The sequence below is a fragment of the Pyrus communis genome, chromosome 3 (genome assembly GCF_963583255.1).
Source record: "Pyrus communis chromosome 3, drPyrComm1.1, whole genome shotgun sequence".
In the NCBI taxonomy this organism is placed as follows: domain Eukaryota; kingdom Viridiplantae; phylum Streptophyta; class Magnoliopsida; order Rosales; family Rosaceae; genus Pyrus; species Pyrus communis.
This window is the reverse complement of record NC_084805.1, coordinates 17,600,064-17,620,181: the sequence shown is the minus strand read 5'-3', so window position 1 is coordinate 17,620,181 and position 20,118 is coordinate 17,600,064. Positions and strand designations below refer to the sequence as shown.

At 39.4% G+C, this 20,118-nt stretch overlaps 2 protein-coding genes and 1 pseudogene across 2 annotated transcripts; 2 read left to right on the top strand and 1 right to left on the bottom strand.

Moving 5' to 3' along the window:
• The first annotated feature begins 712 nt into the window (after positions 1-712).
• On the top strand, positions 713-4,271 carry LOC137729621 (serine carboxypeptidase-like 20). The gene is made up of 14 exons (XM_068468601.1): positions 713-954; positions 1,046-1,191; positions 1,605-1,681; positions 1,776-1,898; positions 2,148-2,250; positions 2,336-2,373; positions 2,452-2,553; positions 2,682-2,762; positions 2,847-3,092; positions 3,275-3,340; positions 3,454-3,566; positions 3,737-3,850; positions 3,935-3,980; positions 4,101-4,271. The coding sequence occupies exons 1-14, from the start codon at positions 809-811 to the stop codon at positions 4,182-4,184; spliced, it is 1,485 nt and encodes a 494-aa protein (XP_068324702.1). The 5' UTR covers positions 713-808; the 3' UTR covers positions 4,185-4,271.
• On the bottom strand, positions 4,256-17,745 carry LOC137728330 (uncharacterized; annotated as a pseudogene).
• Positions 17,746-18,194: 449 nt separating this feature from the next.
• Positions 18,195-19,606, top strand: LOC137728329 (uncharacterized). The gene is made up of 2 exons (XM_068467145.1): positions 18,195-19,257; positions 19,569-19,606. Exons 1-2 carry the CDS (start codon positions 18,195-18,197, stop codon positions 19,604-19,606), a joined length of 1,101 nt encoding a protein of 366 aa, XP_068323246.1.
• Positions 19,607-20,118: the final 512 nt, after the last annotated feature.

Here is a 20,118-nt window from a genome sequence, read left to right as displayed (position 1 = left end):
AAATTAGAAGACCATTGCTACAATTTACTCTTATTAGTTTGTATTCTCTTAAAACATGTGTAGTTAATTTTGGAAGTTGCCAAACGTGAAGCTAAAATATATTATCTTCTAATATAATAGTTAATATTTTATCAACAAATGATATTATCACATTAAGAAGAGTGGACTAAGCTTCACAATGAGCTAACAATAATATGGTTTAAATTTGCATTTAATGAGAATCGAACATAAAACATCTCATTAACAAATGAAAAAAAAAATTCATTAAACTGCGGTACTAAGTGACAACTGTTAATTAATTAATTAAACCTTAAAAAAGAGTCTTGGTCAATCCATTGGCATCACACATTTCTTCCCTGTCACTCACTCCCACCCTCACACGTTAAGGGCTAATGATGGCCGGAAACACCAAAATTGTCCCCACAATTATGGGGCACCTTTCCACTTTCAGTTGCCACGACACGTGATTGGTCAACCTCAACACGTGTCAGTGACCCATTGGTCCAGAAGACCACACTCTTGCTGCTGCAGCACAACAGCAGAGTTTTAGCGGCTTCAGCATTTGATGCTTTTAACAGCTCTCACTTTGATCATCCTTTTATTCCACTTTACTGTTTCTTTTTCTTGGCTTGTAAGCAACAGCTACAAAAGTCAGCAACTTGTATGGCAGACTAATCAATTCAATCACTAATCCGCCCACTTAACTATTATTTAATCCCAGAAAAGATCATATAAATTCTCTTCTCATAGTGTTTTGATTTGATATACGACATCCTTCTTGTTTTTCCAAATTTTATCAGAAGAAGTAATGGCTGGGGGAGTATTATATTTATTTTTTGTGCCATTAATTTACACCTTCTTGAGCATTTTGCCAACCCAATCAGCTCCTCAATCTGCACTCGTAACCCAGATTCCTGGATTCAGTGGCACTCTTCCTTCAAAACACTATGCTGGGTAAGTAAGATTTTTGTCAGTTTAAGTACGTGTGGATTTCTGGGATTGTTCGTGTTATGGTTGTTCATGTTTTTGTGGGTTTGTTTTGAAGGTATGTGACAGTTGACCAGAGTCATGGGAGGAACCTGTTCTACTATTTCGTCGAATCAGAGGGGAAGCCGGCGGAGGTTCCGGTGGTTCTGTGGCTCAATGGTGGACCTGGATGCTCCAGCCTTGATGGCTTTGTTTATGAGCATGGTATTGTTTCACAGTTCATTTTATTGCTTATAGTCATTACATGTTGTCTTCAAGTATTTGATTCTTCTATGTTCTTGGTTTGAAATAATGTGTCTACATTCAAATGGCTAAAACATATTGGGCTCGTTTGGTGCTTAGGAGTGAATTCAATCGGAAAACTCATATATGTTGAAGTAAGAAACAAAGGTAGAGGCGAAGTGTGATTCATTTTGTGGGATTAGAGGGGATACGTAATAAATTGTTGATATCCTACCATTTTCTGAGGATTGGAATAGATAAGTTTTCTACCCGAGTAATACATCTTCTACCGTCACCTTGAATAAAATTTACTGATGGGATAATTCTCATGAAGTTGAAAACTTTTGTTAATTTAATTAGCCTATGAAAACATTGATTCTGTCCATATTTTTCAGGGCCATTCAATTTTGAAAAGGCCATGACCAAGGGAAGTCTGCTCCAACTCCAACTTAATCCATATAGCTGGTCGAAGGTTGCAACTTTGAGATGTGAAATGAATATTATCTCTGAATTTTATTTCTTATTTTTCTTTGTATAAGTGAAATAAATTATTTTCATGTTATTAGGTTTCCAACATTATATATCTGGACTCTCCTGCTGGTGTTGGATTTTCTTACTCAAAAAATGAGACTGACTATGAAACTGGGGATCTAAAGACTGCCTCTGATTCCCACACATTTCTCCTCAAGGTGAAAAAGGAAACAACTTGAAAAGATTTTAACGCCGAAAAATCTAGATTACATCAATGTATGGTATACATTGTGGAATTTAACGGCTGGATGTAAAGTCAAAAATCAAAGAGAACTTAATAGGTGGATGTGATACATTTGAAAGGCAATGTATACTTTACATTGATGTATAGTATAAGAACTCGTTTAACATTTTGTTTGTTCTAATTTCCCAGAGTAGTACTAATGCATCTGCTCTCTTGTAAACAGTGGTTTGAACTTTACCCTGAGTTCCTCTCCAACCCATTTTTTATTGCTGGGGAGTCATATGCCGGAGTCTACGTGCCGACACTTTCTTCTGAAGTAGTGAAAGGTAAATCAGTCAATAATGTTAACGTTAGAAGTCAACTTACATATTGAAACCAAAATATAAGGTGGAGCTCTGGATGTTTCAACAGGAATTGATGCTGGTATAACGCCTGTTCTCAACTTCAAGGTATTTATCTGTATAGGTAGTCCCTTTGTAAATTTGAATAATATCTTGCTCCAAACCTCAAATGACTGCATAACACAGGGTTATCTGGTGGGAAATGGCGTTACGGATGATAAATTCGATGGTAACGCTCTTGTTCCGTTTGCACACGGGATGGGACTGATATCAGACGATCTATATGAGGTTTGTAAAGAATGACCAATTTGACACTAGCATTGTAATGCTAATTTCACCCCCTTTGCCCCCCATCACAAAAAAAAAAAAAAAAAAAAAAATCGTAGTAATTTGGGTGAGACGTGTTTGTACTTCAGGAGGTTAACAAGGCGTGCGGAGGAAGCTATATTTATCCGGTGAATGATAATTGTGAGAGCAAGCTTGAAGAAGTTGACAAGGTAATACAAATCTCAATATTTTGTGTATAACATGGAATGCTATGTTTTTATTTAACTGACTTTTAAGATTTTTGTTGATCCCAGAACATAGAAGATTTGAACATATATGACATTCTGGAACCATGCTATCACAGCACAGATTCGAGTAAGAACAGAAAAGTTACAAAGAGCGGATTGCCATCTAGCTTTCGACGGTTGGGTGAAACTGAAAGGCCACTTGCTGTCAGAAAAAGAATGTTTGGTCGTGCCTGGCCTCTTAGAGCTCCTGTGAGGGATGGTATTGTTCCAACTTGGCCGGAGCTGATGGATAATGAAAGTGTTCCGTGTATTGTAAGTTGCTTAGTCTGTTACAATTTTCATCTTTTGATCCGCTTTCCCATTGTCAGCCATTAATTTCTTGCTTCGATAGTAAGTATACTTCCCCGAAAAGGCTAAAAGAAAGTTGTTCAACTTCGATACTAGAATATTATTCTCATGTACAAGCAGCCTTAGATTTGATATGTCTCCTGCAGAATGATGAGGTTGCTACTGAATGGTTGAACAATGAATCTGTTAGGAAGGCAATCCATGCAGAAACGGTGAGGTTTATCAGAGTTAATGTTTTAAAACAGAAACGAAAGTTTGTGAATGTCTAGTCCTGCTGGCTCCGAGAAGCTTTGTAGCTTTTTGAAATCCTTTTTGCACTACGTAGGATTTTTCATGGGAATTATGCACAAGCAGAATCGAATTTTATCATGATTCTGGAAGTATGATCAAGTACCACATGAACCTCACTGCAAAGGGTTATCGGGCACTTATATATAGGTAAATTTCCAATTACAATGTCATCTATTAAAGTCATGCCTGTCGAAAATTCTCTAAGCTTTCTTTTCACCTTTGCATCAATGTTCGCTTTGATTGTGCTAAAATGGGAGAAGTAAATGAAAATTGAATGTTATAACTGATATGCATTCCTATTCGATTTTTCGTGGCAGTGGTGATCATGATATGTGTGTTCCTTTCACTGGGAGTGAAGCATGGACTAGATCACTTGGTTATAAGATTGTGGATGAATGGAGGCCATGGACTTCGAACGGACAAGTTGCTGGGTAAATATTATTACATATTTCCGTCATCAAACAATGTGAAATATGGTACTTGTGTAGTGAATAATCGAATGTAAATGGTCGCAGGTACACGCAGGGTTATGAGAATAACCTCACCTTTCTAACTGTAAAGGTCAGCGCACGAAAATGTTTTTCTTTCTACGATAGGCTATACTGAAACTGTATCTATATGGTCCTTTTGATTGGATTCAGTTATCGATTTTAATACATTCGTTTTAATGTATTGTTGCAGGGGTCTGGACATACAGTTCCGGAGTACAAACCACGAGAGGCGTTTGATTTGTTTAGCCGGTTTTTGGCTGGAAAACCACAATAAGAGAACGAAAGCAATGTTGCTATTTATTGCTTATGCTACACTAATTTTAGAGAGAATAAATCATATGATCAAAAAAAGAAAAGTTTGCATTACTATTGAATTAAACTACTTTTACATTGACTCTGCTAACATTCTCCTCTAGAAATTATCTCTGAAATGCTAACAAACAAGAATTAAAGCTAACAACTCTGCCATGAACTAGATCCAGCTGTTCAGTTCCTGCGACAAACCGCGTTGTTTGTTCATCAACTGCGTTCTCGCCTTGTCTAAACGAGAGTTCCTCCAAACTCTCTCCTTCTTTGTATCTTCCTTCGTTAGCATGTACGGATCTCTTTCTTTCGGTAAAAAGAAACGGGTCCTGCTCTTATCAGTAGTAGACACATACAATTCTTGACCAACCTCGGTGACTTCGTTTGGATCAAAATTAAACACCCTCCACAGCTTCTCATTTTCCTTCATGTGTCGTTCAAACCAATCAGCTATAAAAACCCTTCACAAACTGCCACTGAATCATCTGGTACCATGACGATACCTTCAGATCAATCCCATTGACCGTTACAGATGCTCCCGGGCAGCAAAAATTCTGAAAATAAATCATAATTTGGCGGACTTTCTTCGCAGCATTCACATCACCTCTCATGTTTGGGTAAACAGACATGAGTTTCTGTTAAAATGCAGGAAATAAACATGTTGGAATAATGTTAGGCTAGTCAATTTTCTTGTTCAAAGTTAGGCAAGTTAGGTTAGTCAAGCAAGTTAGGTAAGTTAGGCAAAATTAGGCTTATGATCTTTTTCTTCCCTATATATATGTTTCATCTTGTAATTGTTGAGATCAAGTAAATATACATCAAAATTCAATATGGTATCAGAGCCAAGTCGGTCAGGGATCGTTCTTGGTAGAGCATTGGTTGTAAAGTCTCTTGAAATTCCGAGTATGCTCTGTGGTTGCAGTTTTGACTGATCTTCCACATCAGAAAAGGTTTCTTGAGATTATTGCTGGGGTTATCACAAACCTTGAGAGGGAGCTTCTTTGTGTCCTCTAACACAGCTCTAAAGCAGCCACGAGGTCAACCATTCTAGGCATGGCCTCTCATTCAAAATGGGAAAGTCCCAACCACCCGCTCTATCTCCACCACTCGGATCAACCTGGTGCAATCCTCGTACCACAACCATTGGTGGAAGACAACTACAACACATGGGTTCAATCCATGAGTATGGCCTTAACGGTCAAGAACAAACTTGGTTTTGTTGATGGGACGATCAACAAACCAAGTGAGGATAATTTTCAGGAGCTGCAGCAATGGAATCGCTGCAACAACTTGGTCAAGACATGGCTACTAGGCTCCATGTCAAAGGAGATTTCAGGGAGTGTCATCAACTACAAGGATGCTCGACAAATGTGGACCGATCTGCAGGAGAGATTCTCACATTTGAATATAGTTCAGCTGTTCCATGTTGAGAACGAGATTCATGATTGCGTCCAAAGCAATATGAGTGTAAGTTCTTACTTCACTAAACTTAAAAGTTTATGGGATGAACGTGATACTTTGTGTTCCATTCCAGCATGCAGTTGTGGAACAAAGAATGAGATGAACTCATATGTTGAAACTCAGAAAACCATGAAGTTCCTTATGGGACTGAACGAATCGTATGCTACGGTTCGAAGCAATACTCTTCTTCTCGAACCACTGCCTACGGTGAACAAGGCATATGCATTGGTCCTTCGACATGAACGCTAGACAGAGGTTTCCAATGGAAAAAGCACAGAAACTGCTGCTTTTGCAGTGAAGAATCTGTCGCGAGAACCTACACCTGAAGACAAGGAGATGCGATGTGGAAAGTGCAATAAAACCAATCACATCACCAAAAATTGTCGTGCACATCTCAAGTGCACTTTTTGTGGATGGAAAGGCCACACCTTCGATTTCTGTCGAAAACGGAAAGCAGCCACAGAGACCGAATCCAATCGTCTCTTTTCTTCAAAGGGCAATCAAGTTTCACAAAGTAACAAGCAAGAGACAGTGCCTAATTTCCCGTTCTCTCAGGAGGAGTGCAAGCAAATCCTTCAGATGTTGAACAAGAACAAATCATCATTTGCCAATCAAGTCAGTAATCCTCCTAGTCATGAAGAACTTTCAGGTAAAACCTTCTCTTTTCCATGTAAAGGAACCAAAAGTATTTGGATCCTGGACAGTGGTGCCACGGATCACATAGTTTGCAGTCCTAGTCTCCTTACACACTCACGAGCTGTTGAAAATCATACAGTTAAACTGCCAGATGGTTCCGTTGCCAAAGTCACTCACATTGGACAAGTTGTTTTCTCTCATAATCTTATCCTTGAAAATGTCCTATGTGTGCCGTTCTTTAGGTTGAATTTAATATCTATCAGTAAACTAGCCTATGATTCCTTATATGTCACCATTTTCTTCACCCAATTTTGTGTCATTCAGGACCTTCGCTCGGGGAAGATGATTGGGACAGGAACTGAAAGGGATGGACTTTACTACCTCGACCCATCAAAGAAAGGAACATGCAACAATATTCAAACCGTCTCACCAAAGCTTTGGCACCAACGCCTAGGACACCCATCTCATAAAGCCACTTCGTTATTACCTTTATTTAACAATAAGGCTTGTGATTTGGAAAAATGTTTAATTTGCCCATTGGCCAAACAAACAAGATCACCCTTTCCTTTGAGCTCTATTTCTACCAAATCATGTTTTGAATTATTGCATATTGATATTTGGGGTGGTTATCAAGTTGCTTCTATTTCAGGTGCCAAGTATTTCCTTACCATCGTAGATGACTACACTAGAAGCACTTGGGTTTATTTGATGAAACATAAATCTGACACAAAAGACATTTTAGTCGGATTCATTCAAATGATTGAGACCCAATTCAATACCAGAGTTCAAATCATACGAAGTGACAATGGCCCTGAGTTTAAGCTTGAGCAATTTTATGCTCTCAAAGGCATCATACATCAATCTAGTTGTGTCAACACACCACAACAAAATGGTGTTGCTGAACGTAAACACCGACATTTGCTCAATGTTGCTCGGGCTTTGCTCTTTCAAGCTTGTTTGCCAAAACGTTTTTGGGGGGATGCAATCTTAACCTCAGCTTACCTCATCAATAGAACACCCACTCCACTTCTCCAAGGTAAAACACCTTACGAAAAACTGTTTCACAAAGCACCTAACTATTCCCATTTAAAGGTTTTCGGTAGTTTATGTTTTGCTTCTACACACGCCCAAAGGCCCTCTAAATTCGACCCCCGTGCAATCCAATGCATTTTTCTTGGGTATCCTTATGGTCAAAAGGGTTATAAATTGTTTGATATAAAACACAATAAGACTTTTGTTTCTAGGGATGTTGTTTTTTTTGAAAATCATTTTCCATTCCAAAATCATACCACTTCCGCTGCCCCGTCTCCATCAAACATTACACCCTCATCCATCACGTTTGACTTGACCTCTCCCATTGAGTCGCACTCAAGCCTTGCACCCGAAGACATAAACACCACCTCTCCTACACTTACCGACATCACACCACTCTCATCTCCTTTACCTACTACAACTCCACCACCAAATACCTTATCAACACCTCCAATCACTCCATCACCAGACCAACCACCTCCACTCCGTCGTAGCACTCGACCGACCAAAACTTCCACATTTTTGCAGGACTTTCATGTTGAGGTGGCCCTCCCTTCCCGTGTTGCTCCCACATCTTCCACAAGCATGGTCCAGTCATCAGGTACATCTCACCCCGTATCTCATTATTTATCTTATGACCATGTATCCCCCACTCACAAAACTTTTCTCACAACCCTCACCATTATCAAAGAACCCACCAGTTTTTCGCAGGCTGTTCAGGATCCAAAATGGCGTGACGCCATGCAAAAAGAGATTGTTGCCCTTCATGACAATCGCACTTGGACTCTTGTGCCCTTACCACATCACAAACATCCCATCGGTTGCAAATGGATCTATAAGGTGAAGCTTAAACCTGACAGCAGTGTTGAACGCTACAAAGCTTGTCTCGTTGCTAAAGGCTACAGTCAAATTGAGGGGCTTGATTATCGGGAAACTTTTGCTCCAGTTGCCAAGCTCACCACCGTCCGCGTCCTCTTGAGTATTGCCTCCATACGAGGCTGGCATCTTCATCAACTTGATGTGAACAACACATTCTTGCATGGTGACTTATACGAGGAGGTTTATATGTCCCTGCCTCCTGGGTTCGGACGAAAGGGGGAGACACGAGTATGCAAATTACACAAATCCATTTATGGTTTAAAACAGGCCTCGAGACAATGGTTTATCAAGCTGTCTAGTGCTCTCAAGACTGCTGGTTTTCATCAATCATTGTCAGATTACTCATTGTTCGTCCGAAACCGTCAAGGCAGTTTCATGGCATTACTTGTGTATGTTGATGACGTGATACTTGCAGGTAACAATTTGAGAGAAATTGAAGAGACTAAACTCTTCCTTTCCCAACATTTTAAACTAAAGGATTTGGGAAAACTCAAATACTTTTTGGGGATAGAAGTTGCAAGATCTAAACAAGGGATTGCCTTGTGCCAACGCAAATATGCTTTGGAGATACTAGAAGATGCTGGGTTCCTTGGTGCGAAGCCCTCACGATTACTAATGGAACCAAACCTGTCCCTTACACAAACTGATGGGACGCTCCTACATGATCCTTCTTCATACAGGCGACTCGTAGGGAGGCTGATTTACTTAACCATCACGCGACCTGACCTGACTTATGTGGTTAATATGTTGAGCCAATTCATGGACAAGCCACGACAACCACACCTTGAAGCGGTGCATAAGGCTCTCAGGTACATCAAACAATCTCCTGGACAGGGAATTCTTTTGCCTTCTACAGGTTCACTACAACTACAAGCCTTTTGTGATGCTGATTGGGCTCGGTGTAAAGACACTAGAAGGTCAATAACCGGTTATTGTATCTTCCTTGGACAAGCACCGATATCTTGGAAAACGAAGAAACAAAACACAATATCTCGTTCCAGTGCAGAGGCAGAATACCGTTCTATGGCTACTACTTGTTGTGAAGTTATATGGCTAAGAAACATTTTGAAGGACTTGCAAGTAAATCATGCACAACCAGTCACAATGTTTTGTGATAATCAAGCTGCCATGCACATTGCTTCGAACCCAGTGTTTCATGAACGAACGAAGCATATAGAGATAGACTGTCACTTAATACGTGAGAAGATTCAAATGGGAATGGTGCAAACAGCTTACATACGGACCTCGAATCAACCTGCAGACTTGTTCACCAAACCACTAAGCTCGGCACAATTTGAGGTCTTAATTAGCAAGTTGGGTGTCATCGACATTCACACTCCAACTTGAGGGGGAGTGTTAAAATGCAGGAAATAAACATGTTGGAATAATGTTAGGCTAGTCAATTTTCTTGTTCAAAGTTAGGCAAGTTAGGTTAGTCAAGCAAGTTAGGTAAGTTAGGCAAAATTAGGCTTATGATCTTTTTCTTCCCTATATATATGTTTCATCTTGTAATTGTTGAGATCAAGTAAATATACATCAAAATTCAATAGTTTCGTCAAAACATTCTGATAGTATTTGTTTGTTTGGATGATTTTGGTTATAGTTTTTGGATTGGTTTCTTAGGGGTAAAATGGCAGAGAATTAAGAGGATATTGGAGTGTGGTTTTCAGCTTCCAGGTTGTGCAGAAAAAATGCAGCAGCCATACTTCATTAAGTAGAGAAAATGTGTAAGGGTATGGTACATTTCCATCACCCATACTTGTGTAAAAGAGTGGGTGATTAGACAATATTTAAACACTAAAATTACCTTACTACTCCAGATTAAATCCTAGCCCTTCATTGGGATTTAAATGATTTAATCTGGAGTGTAAATTTATCACTCACACATTTAAACAACAAAAAACTAGCTGTTAGAGGCCGACCCTTCATTTTCTTCTTCTTCCTTCTTCGATGCAGACATGACCTTTTGCTCAGGAGCTCCCTGCTGCCTTCGACTGCTCGACTCCAGGAGCTGGTTAGCTTCCAACACTCCCTTCTAAACTACTTCTAGGAGTCATTCCAAGCAAACTGTAACATTTGAAAAATATATTTTATATACATACATACATATATATATATATATATATATATATTATAGGAGTAAGATTATTTTAGTTAAAAAAAAAAAAAAAAAAAACAGACAAAGGATGCTTTATACGTGGTAGACATCCCAACTCTTATTCTTCTTCCCAACCATTACATGGTGGGGAACCAAGATATCCAGATTCTGTCCATAAATGTTGGGGGGTGATGTGGTTAGTCTAGGGGGAGTGAGTAAGCATCCTAAACAGATATGCAATGATGGGATTAAAGGGAGTATTTCTAACTCTCTTTGAAGAACTAGAGGAGAGTGAGAGGTTTCGGAGAGGGAAAAGTGGGAAATCGGAAAAAGGGAGCTGATAGGGTGCTGGTGTATTCTTCGATTGGTACAAAATGTTAGCTTAAATTTGTTAATTTTCTATTTTCTTACCATTGCAACTTTGAGTTCTAGAAAAACTGCAGTTTTGTGAGCCTCATTTTGGCTCTTGTTTTCTCTCAATCTATTACATGTTTTTAAAAAGTCTTCTTATATATTTGAAATTAGACATGACAAGGAAAAAAGCCCAATTTATTTCATTGATTTTGGTTGGGATCTTCTATGGAAAATATGATGTGAAAATGTGAAAAAAAATCTGGAAATCTGCAGATTTTCTGCGGATTAAACTATTTGCGAACTCACCTTTGGAGCTTGATTATTTTCTTCTCTTAAACCAGTTTTGGGAAACTCTTTTTAGATTAGAAACTAGGTTTGTTAAGCTTTAAAACCCAAGTAATTTCATCCTTTTCCATAGAGTTTTGAGGGATGAAAATGGGGTCACAATATGGGGATTTAAGCTTGGTTTATCAAGAGGTTGTGATGGGTATATTTGGGTAAACTTTTGATAGACTGAAATTGAATTTTTATTCCAGTTTTAAGTTAACTTTTATTATTATTATTTATGTGATTTTAGGTCTGGGAGTGACTCCGGACACTTTGGAGGCTTAGAAAGGTATTCTAGTTAGCTGGACTTGAGGTAGGGACTCTATTTCCCGATTGTAGTTCTATATTATGTTTAATCTTTGGGATACTAGTAATTATACCTATTACAATAGTAATGAAATAATTGGATGGAATGGAAACATTTGATTGTCATTGTTGTGTTATGGACTGATAGTTTCCTCTCTGGTGTATGTTATATATCTTGATTTTGTTAAATGTTATTATGTGTTGATGAGTGGTTAAGCTATGGAAAAATTTTGGATTAAATATGTTGAGGTTTACAATTGTGTCAGTGAAATTGAAATGCTCAGGTTGCCTTACATGTTTTAGAAGCAAGCGTTGTGTTGTGAAAAGTTGCTTAAACAAAGTATTGGAAACTTATATATGTTCAAGCGTAGGGTGAAGGGCTTGAACATGTAGTTGGGCGTCGGGGGAAGGGCCCATATTAACGAAACTGAAACTACTAATAAAATTCGGGGTTAAGGGAGGAATGAGAGTTAACTTATATTTTATGGTGTTCGGAACCAAGTGGTATAAGCATGGTATGGGACGTGCGGGTTTGGATGCCATAAATATAAGTTAGTGGGATTAGAGGGGAGTGAGTTCTTGTGTACTTATTTGTCATATCGTTTGCATTTTACCATATTGTTTGTTGGATGTCACTTTGATTAACTGTGATAAGTTAACTTGAAGGGTATATGGTTCTTACTGGGCACGAAATGCTCACCCCTTTCTTACTGGGAACTTGATGATGACCTGTCTCTAAAAGGGATAGCCATATCATGTGTGTGCTTGTTTCCTAGTTGTACTTAGAATAAAGTGTTTTAGTATCTTAAGAGTATGTTGTAAGAGTTGAACTCTTTAAACTTATGTTGTATTAAATAAACAAGGTTAAGTGAACTCTTAGATGGCTCGGGTTCCATCATACATTTGTTGTAAATTTTAATTTTTTTTAGGTACTATTCATGCCCTAATTCGATTATCATCCTTATTTTCGAATTTAGGGTGTGACACAAGCCCCTTAGGTAATTGAATCTCTTATTCGGTAGTGCTTTTGTGAATATTTCTGCGATCTGATCTTCTGTGCTGCAATAGATTAGTTTGATTGTATTGTCCTGCAATGCTTCTCTGATGAAATGATATCTTCTCTTGATATGCTTTGTTCTTTGATGGAAAACTGGGTTTTTGGTCATGGCAACTGCAGAGGTGTTGTCACACAAGAGTGGTGTGGCATCAACCTGTAATTTGCCAAAATATTTAAGTATAAACTTTAGCCAAATAGCTTGAGCCGTTGCTTCTGATGCACTCATGTACTCCGCCTCGGCTGTGGATAGTGCGACACTTTGTTGCTTCACAGAGGCCCACGAAAACACCCCTGAACCAAAGGTGAAAGCATAGCCCAATGTGCTTCTGCTATCATCTTCACTGCCACCCCAGTCACTGTCACAAAATCCAATTAGGATAGTTGACTTCCCCATTTCATACTTGATCCCATAATCTAGTGTTCCTTGCGCATATCTCAACACTCTTTTAGCTGTGCCTATATGTATCTTGCTAGGATTCTACATAAACCTAGAAAGTAGGCTTGCTGAGAACATTAGATCTAGCCTTGTTGCAATTAAGTACAATAGACTGCCAACAATACTCTTGTAGAGACTAGCATCTGCAGATTCACTTCCATCATCCTTCTTAAGTTTCTCATTTGCAATTAGAGGTGTAGAGACCGGTTTGCAACCCTTCAAACCAAACTTTTCAAGCAAGGTTTCAGCATACTTCCTTTGATGAATGAAAATATTGTTTGCCTCTTGAATTACCCCAATGCCAAGAAAATGATGCAAGAGGCCAAGGTCAGTCATTTCATACCTATTCATCACCTCTTCTTTAAACTCTTTAATCATTACAGCATCATTTCCAATGTAGACAACATCATCCACATAGATTGAGATAATAAGTGTCTTATTGTTGCTTTCTGTCTTGGTGTAGAGTGTAGCTTCACTAGGACTTTTCTGAAATCCTTTTTCAGTGAAATATGAATCAATCTTATTGTACCAAGCTCTTAGAGCTCTTGAGGTTGATCCACAAACACTTCCTCCTCTAGCACTCCATTTAGAAATGCAGATTTGACATCCAATTGATGTAACTTCTAACCCTTCTTGGCTGCTAGATCTATCAAAGTCCTTATGGTGTCTAACCTTGCTACTGGAGCAAAGGTTTCATTGAAGTCTACACCTGGTTTCTGTGAGTAACCTTTGGCCACCAACCTGGCCTTGTTCTTTTGCACAGAATCATCTAAGTTGAGTTTTGTTTTGTACACCCATTTCACTCTAATCACAGGCTTGTCACTTGGTCGATTTACAAGTTCCCAAGTGTCATTCTTCTCTATCATTTCAAGCTCTTCCTTCATTGTTTTCTTCTAAGCTTTGTCTTTCTCAGCTTCTTCATATGTTTCTGGTTCTACTACACAGTAATTACATGCAGCATAAATCTCATCCAGGTTTCTCAATCTCACTGGAGTTGAACTTGGAGTTGTTATCTGTGATTGACTTGATTGTGGACTCATTCTAGCTTGCTGTGGAATCTCTTGTATGTCACCATTATCTATGACTTCTTCTTGAACTAAGGTCTCCATAGGCTCCCTTGTTTGCCTTTTGTTGGGGTCAAGTTGTAGAAAGACACTGTCATTTTCTTCTATCTTTGTTTCCCAGTTCCACATTGAGTCTTCATCAAAGATAACATTCCTTGATAGGATTATCTTCTGAGTTAACACATTATAAACTATGTACGCTTTCTCACTGGTACCATAGCCTACAAAAATATCCTTGTTACTTGATTTCTCCAACTTGTGCCTTAGTTGGTGAGGGATGAAAGTGTAACACACTGAGCCAAACACTCTCAGGTGCTTCACATAGGGCTTCCTACCATTGAACATTTCGAATGGTGTCTTCTTGTCCAGTGCTTTAGTAGGGCACCTATTCAATAGGTACACTGAGGTGTTCGCAGCTTCACCCCATAGTATATAAGGCATGTTTTTCTCATTCATCATAGACTTAGCCATTTCAACTATAGTCCTATTCTTCCTTTCTGCAATCTCATTCTGTTGTGGTGAATATGCCACAGTGAGTTACTTCTCCAACCCCACATCTTCACAGAATGCATTGAACTCATGTGAGGTGTACTCACATCCCCTATCACTTCTCAGTCTTTTGATTTGGTATCCACTTTGTAATTCCACCATTGCCTTGAACTTCTTGAATATTGTGAATACCTCAGACTTGAACCTCATGAAATACACCCAACACATCTGTGAGTAGTCATCAATGAAGGTTAGGAAATACCTGTTTCCACTGATTGTTGTTGTTTGCATTGGTCCACACATATCTGTATGAATCAATTCAAATGGCTTTGTTGCCCTCCAAGCCTTGCCAACTTCAAATGGATCCCTGTGATGCTTCCTAAATACACATCCTTCACAGATTTCATTGCAGTGATCCATCTTAGGTATCCCTTGTACCATTTCATACTTTTGTAGATTTTCTAGGCTTGTCATGTTTAAGTGACCCAACCTCTTGTACCATAGTTTCATAGAACCTGTCACACTTGCTTTCCTTGCCGATTCGTCTAAGTATTTCAACACAAGTGGAAAGCTTCTGTTTTTCATTTCCACTTTGGTCACCAAATTTAATAGGGATCTATCCTCATAGATCTCAACCACAGTTCCCCCAAAGAGTAGGAAATACCCATGCCCCATCATTTGACCTACACTAAATAGGTTTTCATCCAGTCCTGGCACTAGCATCACCTCCCTTATGCATCTTCGTCCTTTCTTAGTGTTGATAACCAAAGTTCCTCTTCCAGTGGCCTTGACAATGTTTCCATCCCTCATTTTCACTTTTCCAGTGAAGTTTGTGTCAATGTCAATGAGTAATGACTCATGTGCAGTCATGTGATTGTTGCAGCCACTGTCAATGTACCACACTTCATTGTTTTTCTCCACTTTTGCACTGAAAACACATAACACATTTGCTTCTTCCTCCACTTGATTTGCGCAGTTTACTTGCTGCACATTCTTTGATTTGCAGTCCTTCATAATGTGCCCAAACCTGTTGCATTTGTGACACCTAAGCTTGTCTTTGAACCAACACTCTCCAAGATGAAATCTATCACAATGTTTGCATTGTTGTTTGGTTCTTGGACCTGCATTAATGTTGCTGCCTTGGTTAGGTCTAGAGTTGTGATACCCTTTTCCCTCCCATTTCTTGTTCTTGCCCTTCCACTGTGGTTTCTGATTGCTTGCACTGGCTTGACTATCAGATCCAACATTGAGTGATTGAAAGGCTTTCTCAGGTGCAAAATCAGCATGCCTCTTGAGTCTTTGGTCAAAGGCTCTTAAAGATGCCATCACATCTTGCACACTAAGAGTTTCAGTGTCTTTGGTTTCTTCAATAACACTCAATTTCGAATCATATGGTTTAGTCAAACTGATCAACAGTTTCTGGACAATTCTTTCATTAAGCAGTTCATCACCATATGTTTTCATCTTGTTTACAACATCAAACAGCCTAGTGAAGTAGTCTTTTAACAGCTCATTTTCCCTCATTCTTGTATACTCGAAATCTCTTCTAAGGGACTGAAGTTTTACCTTTCTGACTTTAGTGTCTCCTATGTATTCTTGCTGTAAAACTTCCCAAGCTCCCTTAGTAGTCTCTTCATTTGCTATCCTCGGGAAAATGGTGTTTGAGACAACACCTTGAATGATTCCAAGTGCTCTAGCATCCTCCATCCGATTCTGCTTTAGTGTTTTGAGTTGTGTTTCTGTGAGATCCTCCTCTAGAGCATCGATCTCCATCTCAGGTAGTTCATACCGTGTTGAACCATATCCCATAGATCATAGGATTTAAAAATGGTTGTCATTTTTATTCTCCAAAAATCATAATTCTCCCCATCAAAGACTGGAGCTTTTAGCTCACTGCTACCGCTGGATCCCTTCATTTTGGAATTGTTTGTTGGTTGTTGTTGTTGAGGACACTTCGTTGGTGCTCCCAAAAGTTTAAACTTTCACATATTATGCCCAGAAAGTTTTCAGATCAGAAACTGAGCTCTGAGGCCATGATAGTATTTGTTTGTTTGGATGATTTTGGTTATAGTTTTTGGATTGGTTTCTTAGGGGTAAAATGGCAGAGAATTAAGAGGATATTGGAATATGGTTTTCAACTTCCAGGTTGTGCAGAAAAAATGCAACAGCATACTTCATTAAGTAGAGAAAATGTGTAAGGGTATGGTACATTTCCATCACCCATACTTGTGTAAAAGAGTGGATGATTAGACAATATTTAAACACTAAAATTACCTTACTACTCCAGATTAAATCCTAACCCTTCATTGGGATTTAAGTGATTTAATCTAGAGTGTACATTTCTCACTCGGACATTTAAACAACAAAAAACTAGCCGTTGGAGGCCAACCCTTCATTTTCTTCTTCTTCTTCATTCTTCGATGCAGACAGGACCTTTTGCTCAGGAGCTCCTTGCTGCCTTCGACCCCTCGACTTCAGGACCTGGTTAGCTTCCAACACATTCTCTATCAGCAATTGTTGCAAATCTGAATACTTGATCACGCTTGGATCCTTTTCTTTAGATCTCCAGAACTTGTCCAAACTACCAATCTCAAATATCAAAGCTAGAGCTTAGTAGCCACCACACATACTGATTTATCGCCATGCTCTAACAGATTCGAGAAGTAAGAAATCGCCCCATTCCAGTAGTTGTAGTTGAGCCGCCATCCCTCCATGCTTGTAAGAAGAAACATCCAAGGATATATTCCGGCAACTAGAACCTCTGGCAAAAGCTCTTTCGCAGATTCCGGAGCACTAACAAAATTCCAAACAACCTGCATTGCAGTTTCAGTCTCCTTCGAGTTACTTGCACCAAAGAAACTCACAACAGCCAAACATTGCAGCAGCTTCACCGCCGCTCTAGCAAGCCTATGGTATGAAGCGAAAGCTGCTTCTCTAAGAGGGAAGCCGAATCCTTTTTCCTGAAATTAAAGCATCTCTGTAGAAAAGTCGTAAAAGTTATTAAATTTCCTTCCAGATAGTCATAATCATCCACGAAATCCTTTTTAATTAATTGCTTGATTAACGAGGCTAGCGCCGCCCCTAGATCGGACCCCTTCGATCAAGACAACCGATTCAAGCGAGAGGAAAGCTCAATCTCTTCCGGTTTCGGAGCCATGTAAATGTAAAAATCAATGTCGGAGTCCTCACTTTCATCATCAGCGGTGGTAGCAGGTTTTCTACCGGTGTTTCTTTCGATTCTTTTCTTCTTTGAATAAGGTATTCCTTTCTTTCTTAGCGACAGACGTTTCTCTCTTACTTTTTGGCACAATCGACGCGCCCGAATTTTCTCTTGGTAGTAGACGTTTCTCTCTTGCTCTCGTCACGATCGACGCAGCCGAATCGTTCTGGCATTGTGCGTTCTTCTGGCGGTGTACGTTCATCATTGTTAAAATGCAGGAAATAAACATGTTGGAATAATGGTAGGCTAGTCAATTTTCTTGTTCAAAGTTAGGCAAGTTAGGTTAGTCAAGCAAGATAGGTAAGTTAGGCAAAATTAGGCTTATGATCTTTTTCTTCCCTATATATATACTTCATCTTGTAATTGTTGAGATCAAGTAAATATACATCAAAATTCAATATGGTATCAGAGCCAAGTCGGTCAGGGATCGTTCTTGGTAAAGCATTGGTTGTAAAGTCTCTTGAAATTCCGAGTATGCTCTGTGGTTGCAGTTTTGACTGATCTTCCACATCAGAAAAGGTTTCTTGAGATTATTGCTGGGGTTATCACAAACCTTGAGAGGGAGCTTCTTTGTGTCCTCCAACACAGCTCTAAAGCAGCCACGAGGTCAACCATTCTAGGCATGGCCTCTCATTCAAAATGGGAAAGTCCCAACCACCCGCTCTATCTCCACCACTCGGATCAACCTGGTGCAATCCTCGTACCACAACCATTGGTGGAAGACAACTACAACACATGGGTTCAATCCATGAGTATGGCCTTAACGGTCAAGAACAAACTTGGTTTTGTTGATGGGACGATCAACAAACCAAGTGAGGATAATTTTCAGGAGCTGCAGCAATGGAATCGCTGCAACAACTTGGTCAAGACATGGCTACTAGGCTCCATGTCAAAGGAGATTTCAGGGAGTGTCATCAACTACAAGGATGCTCGACAAATGTGGACCGATCTGGAGGAGAGGTTCTCACATGTGAATATAGTTCAGCTGTTCCATGTTGAGAACGAGATTCATGATTGCGTCCAAAGCAATATGAGTGTAAATTCTTACTTCACTAAACTTAAAAGTTTATGGGATGAACGTGATACTTTGTGTTCCATTCCAGCATGCAGTTGTGGAACAAAGAATGAGATGAACTCATATGTTGAAACTCAGAAAACCATGAAGTTCCTTATAGGACTGAACGAATCGTATGCTACGGTTCGAAGCAATACTCTCATTCTCGAACCACTGCCTACGGTAAACAAGGCATATGCATTGGTCCTTCGACATGAACGCCAGACAGAGGTTTCCAATGGAAAAAACACACAACTAGAAACTGCTGTCTTTGCAGTGAAGAATCTGTCGCGAGAACCTACACCTGAAGACAAGGAGATGCGATGTGGAAAGTGCAATAAAACCAATCACATCACCAAAAATTGTCGTGCACATCTCAAGTGCACTTTTTGCGGATGGAAAGGCCACACCTTCGATTTCTGTCGAAAACGGAAAGCAGCCACAGAGACCGAATCCAATCGTCTCTTTTCTTCAAAGGGCAATCAAGTTTCACAAAGTAACAAGCAAGAGACAGTGCCTAATTTCCCGTTCTCTCAGGAGGACTGCAAGCAAATCCTTCAGATGTTGAACAAGAACAAATCATCATTTGCCAATCAAGTCAGTAATCCTCCTAGTCATGAAGAACTTTCAGGTAAAGCCTTCTCTTTTCCATGTAAAGGAACCAAAAGTATTTGGATCCTGGACAGTGGTGCCACGGATCACATAGTTTGCAGTCCTAGTCTCCTTACACACTCACGAGCTGTTGAAAATCATACAGTTAAACTGCCAGATGGTTCCGTTGCCAAAGTCACTCACATTGGACAAGTTGTTTTCTCTCATAATCTTATCCTTGAAAATGTCCTATGTGTGCCGTTCTTTAGGTTGAATTTAATATCTATCAGTAAACTAGCCTATGATTCCTTATATGTCACCATTTTCTTCACCCAATTTTGTGTCATTCAGGACCTTCGCTCGGGGAAGATGATTGGGACAGGAACTGAAAGGGATGGACTTTACTACCTCGACCCATCAAAGAAAGGAACATGCAACAATATTCAAACCGTCTCACCAAAGCTTTGGCACCAACGCCTAGGACACCCATCTCATAAAGCCACTTCGTTATTACCTTTATTTAACAATAAGGCTTGTGATTTGGAAAAATGTTTAATTTGCCCATTGGCCAAACAAACAAGATCACCCTTTCCTTTGAGCTCTATTTCTACCAAATCATGTTTTGAATTATTGCATATTGATATTTGGGGTGGTTATCAAGTTGCTTCTATTTCAGGTGCCAAGTATTTCCTTACCATCGTAGATGACTACACTAGAAGCACTTGGGTTTATTTGATGAAACATAAATCTGACACAAAAGACATTTTAGTCGGATTCATTCAAATGATTGAGACTCAATTCAATACCAGAGTTCAAATCATACGAAGTGACAATGGCCCTGAGTTTAAGCTTGAGCAATTTTATGCTCTCAAAGGCATCATACATCAATCTAGTTGTGTCA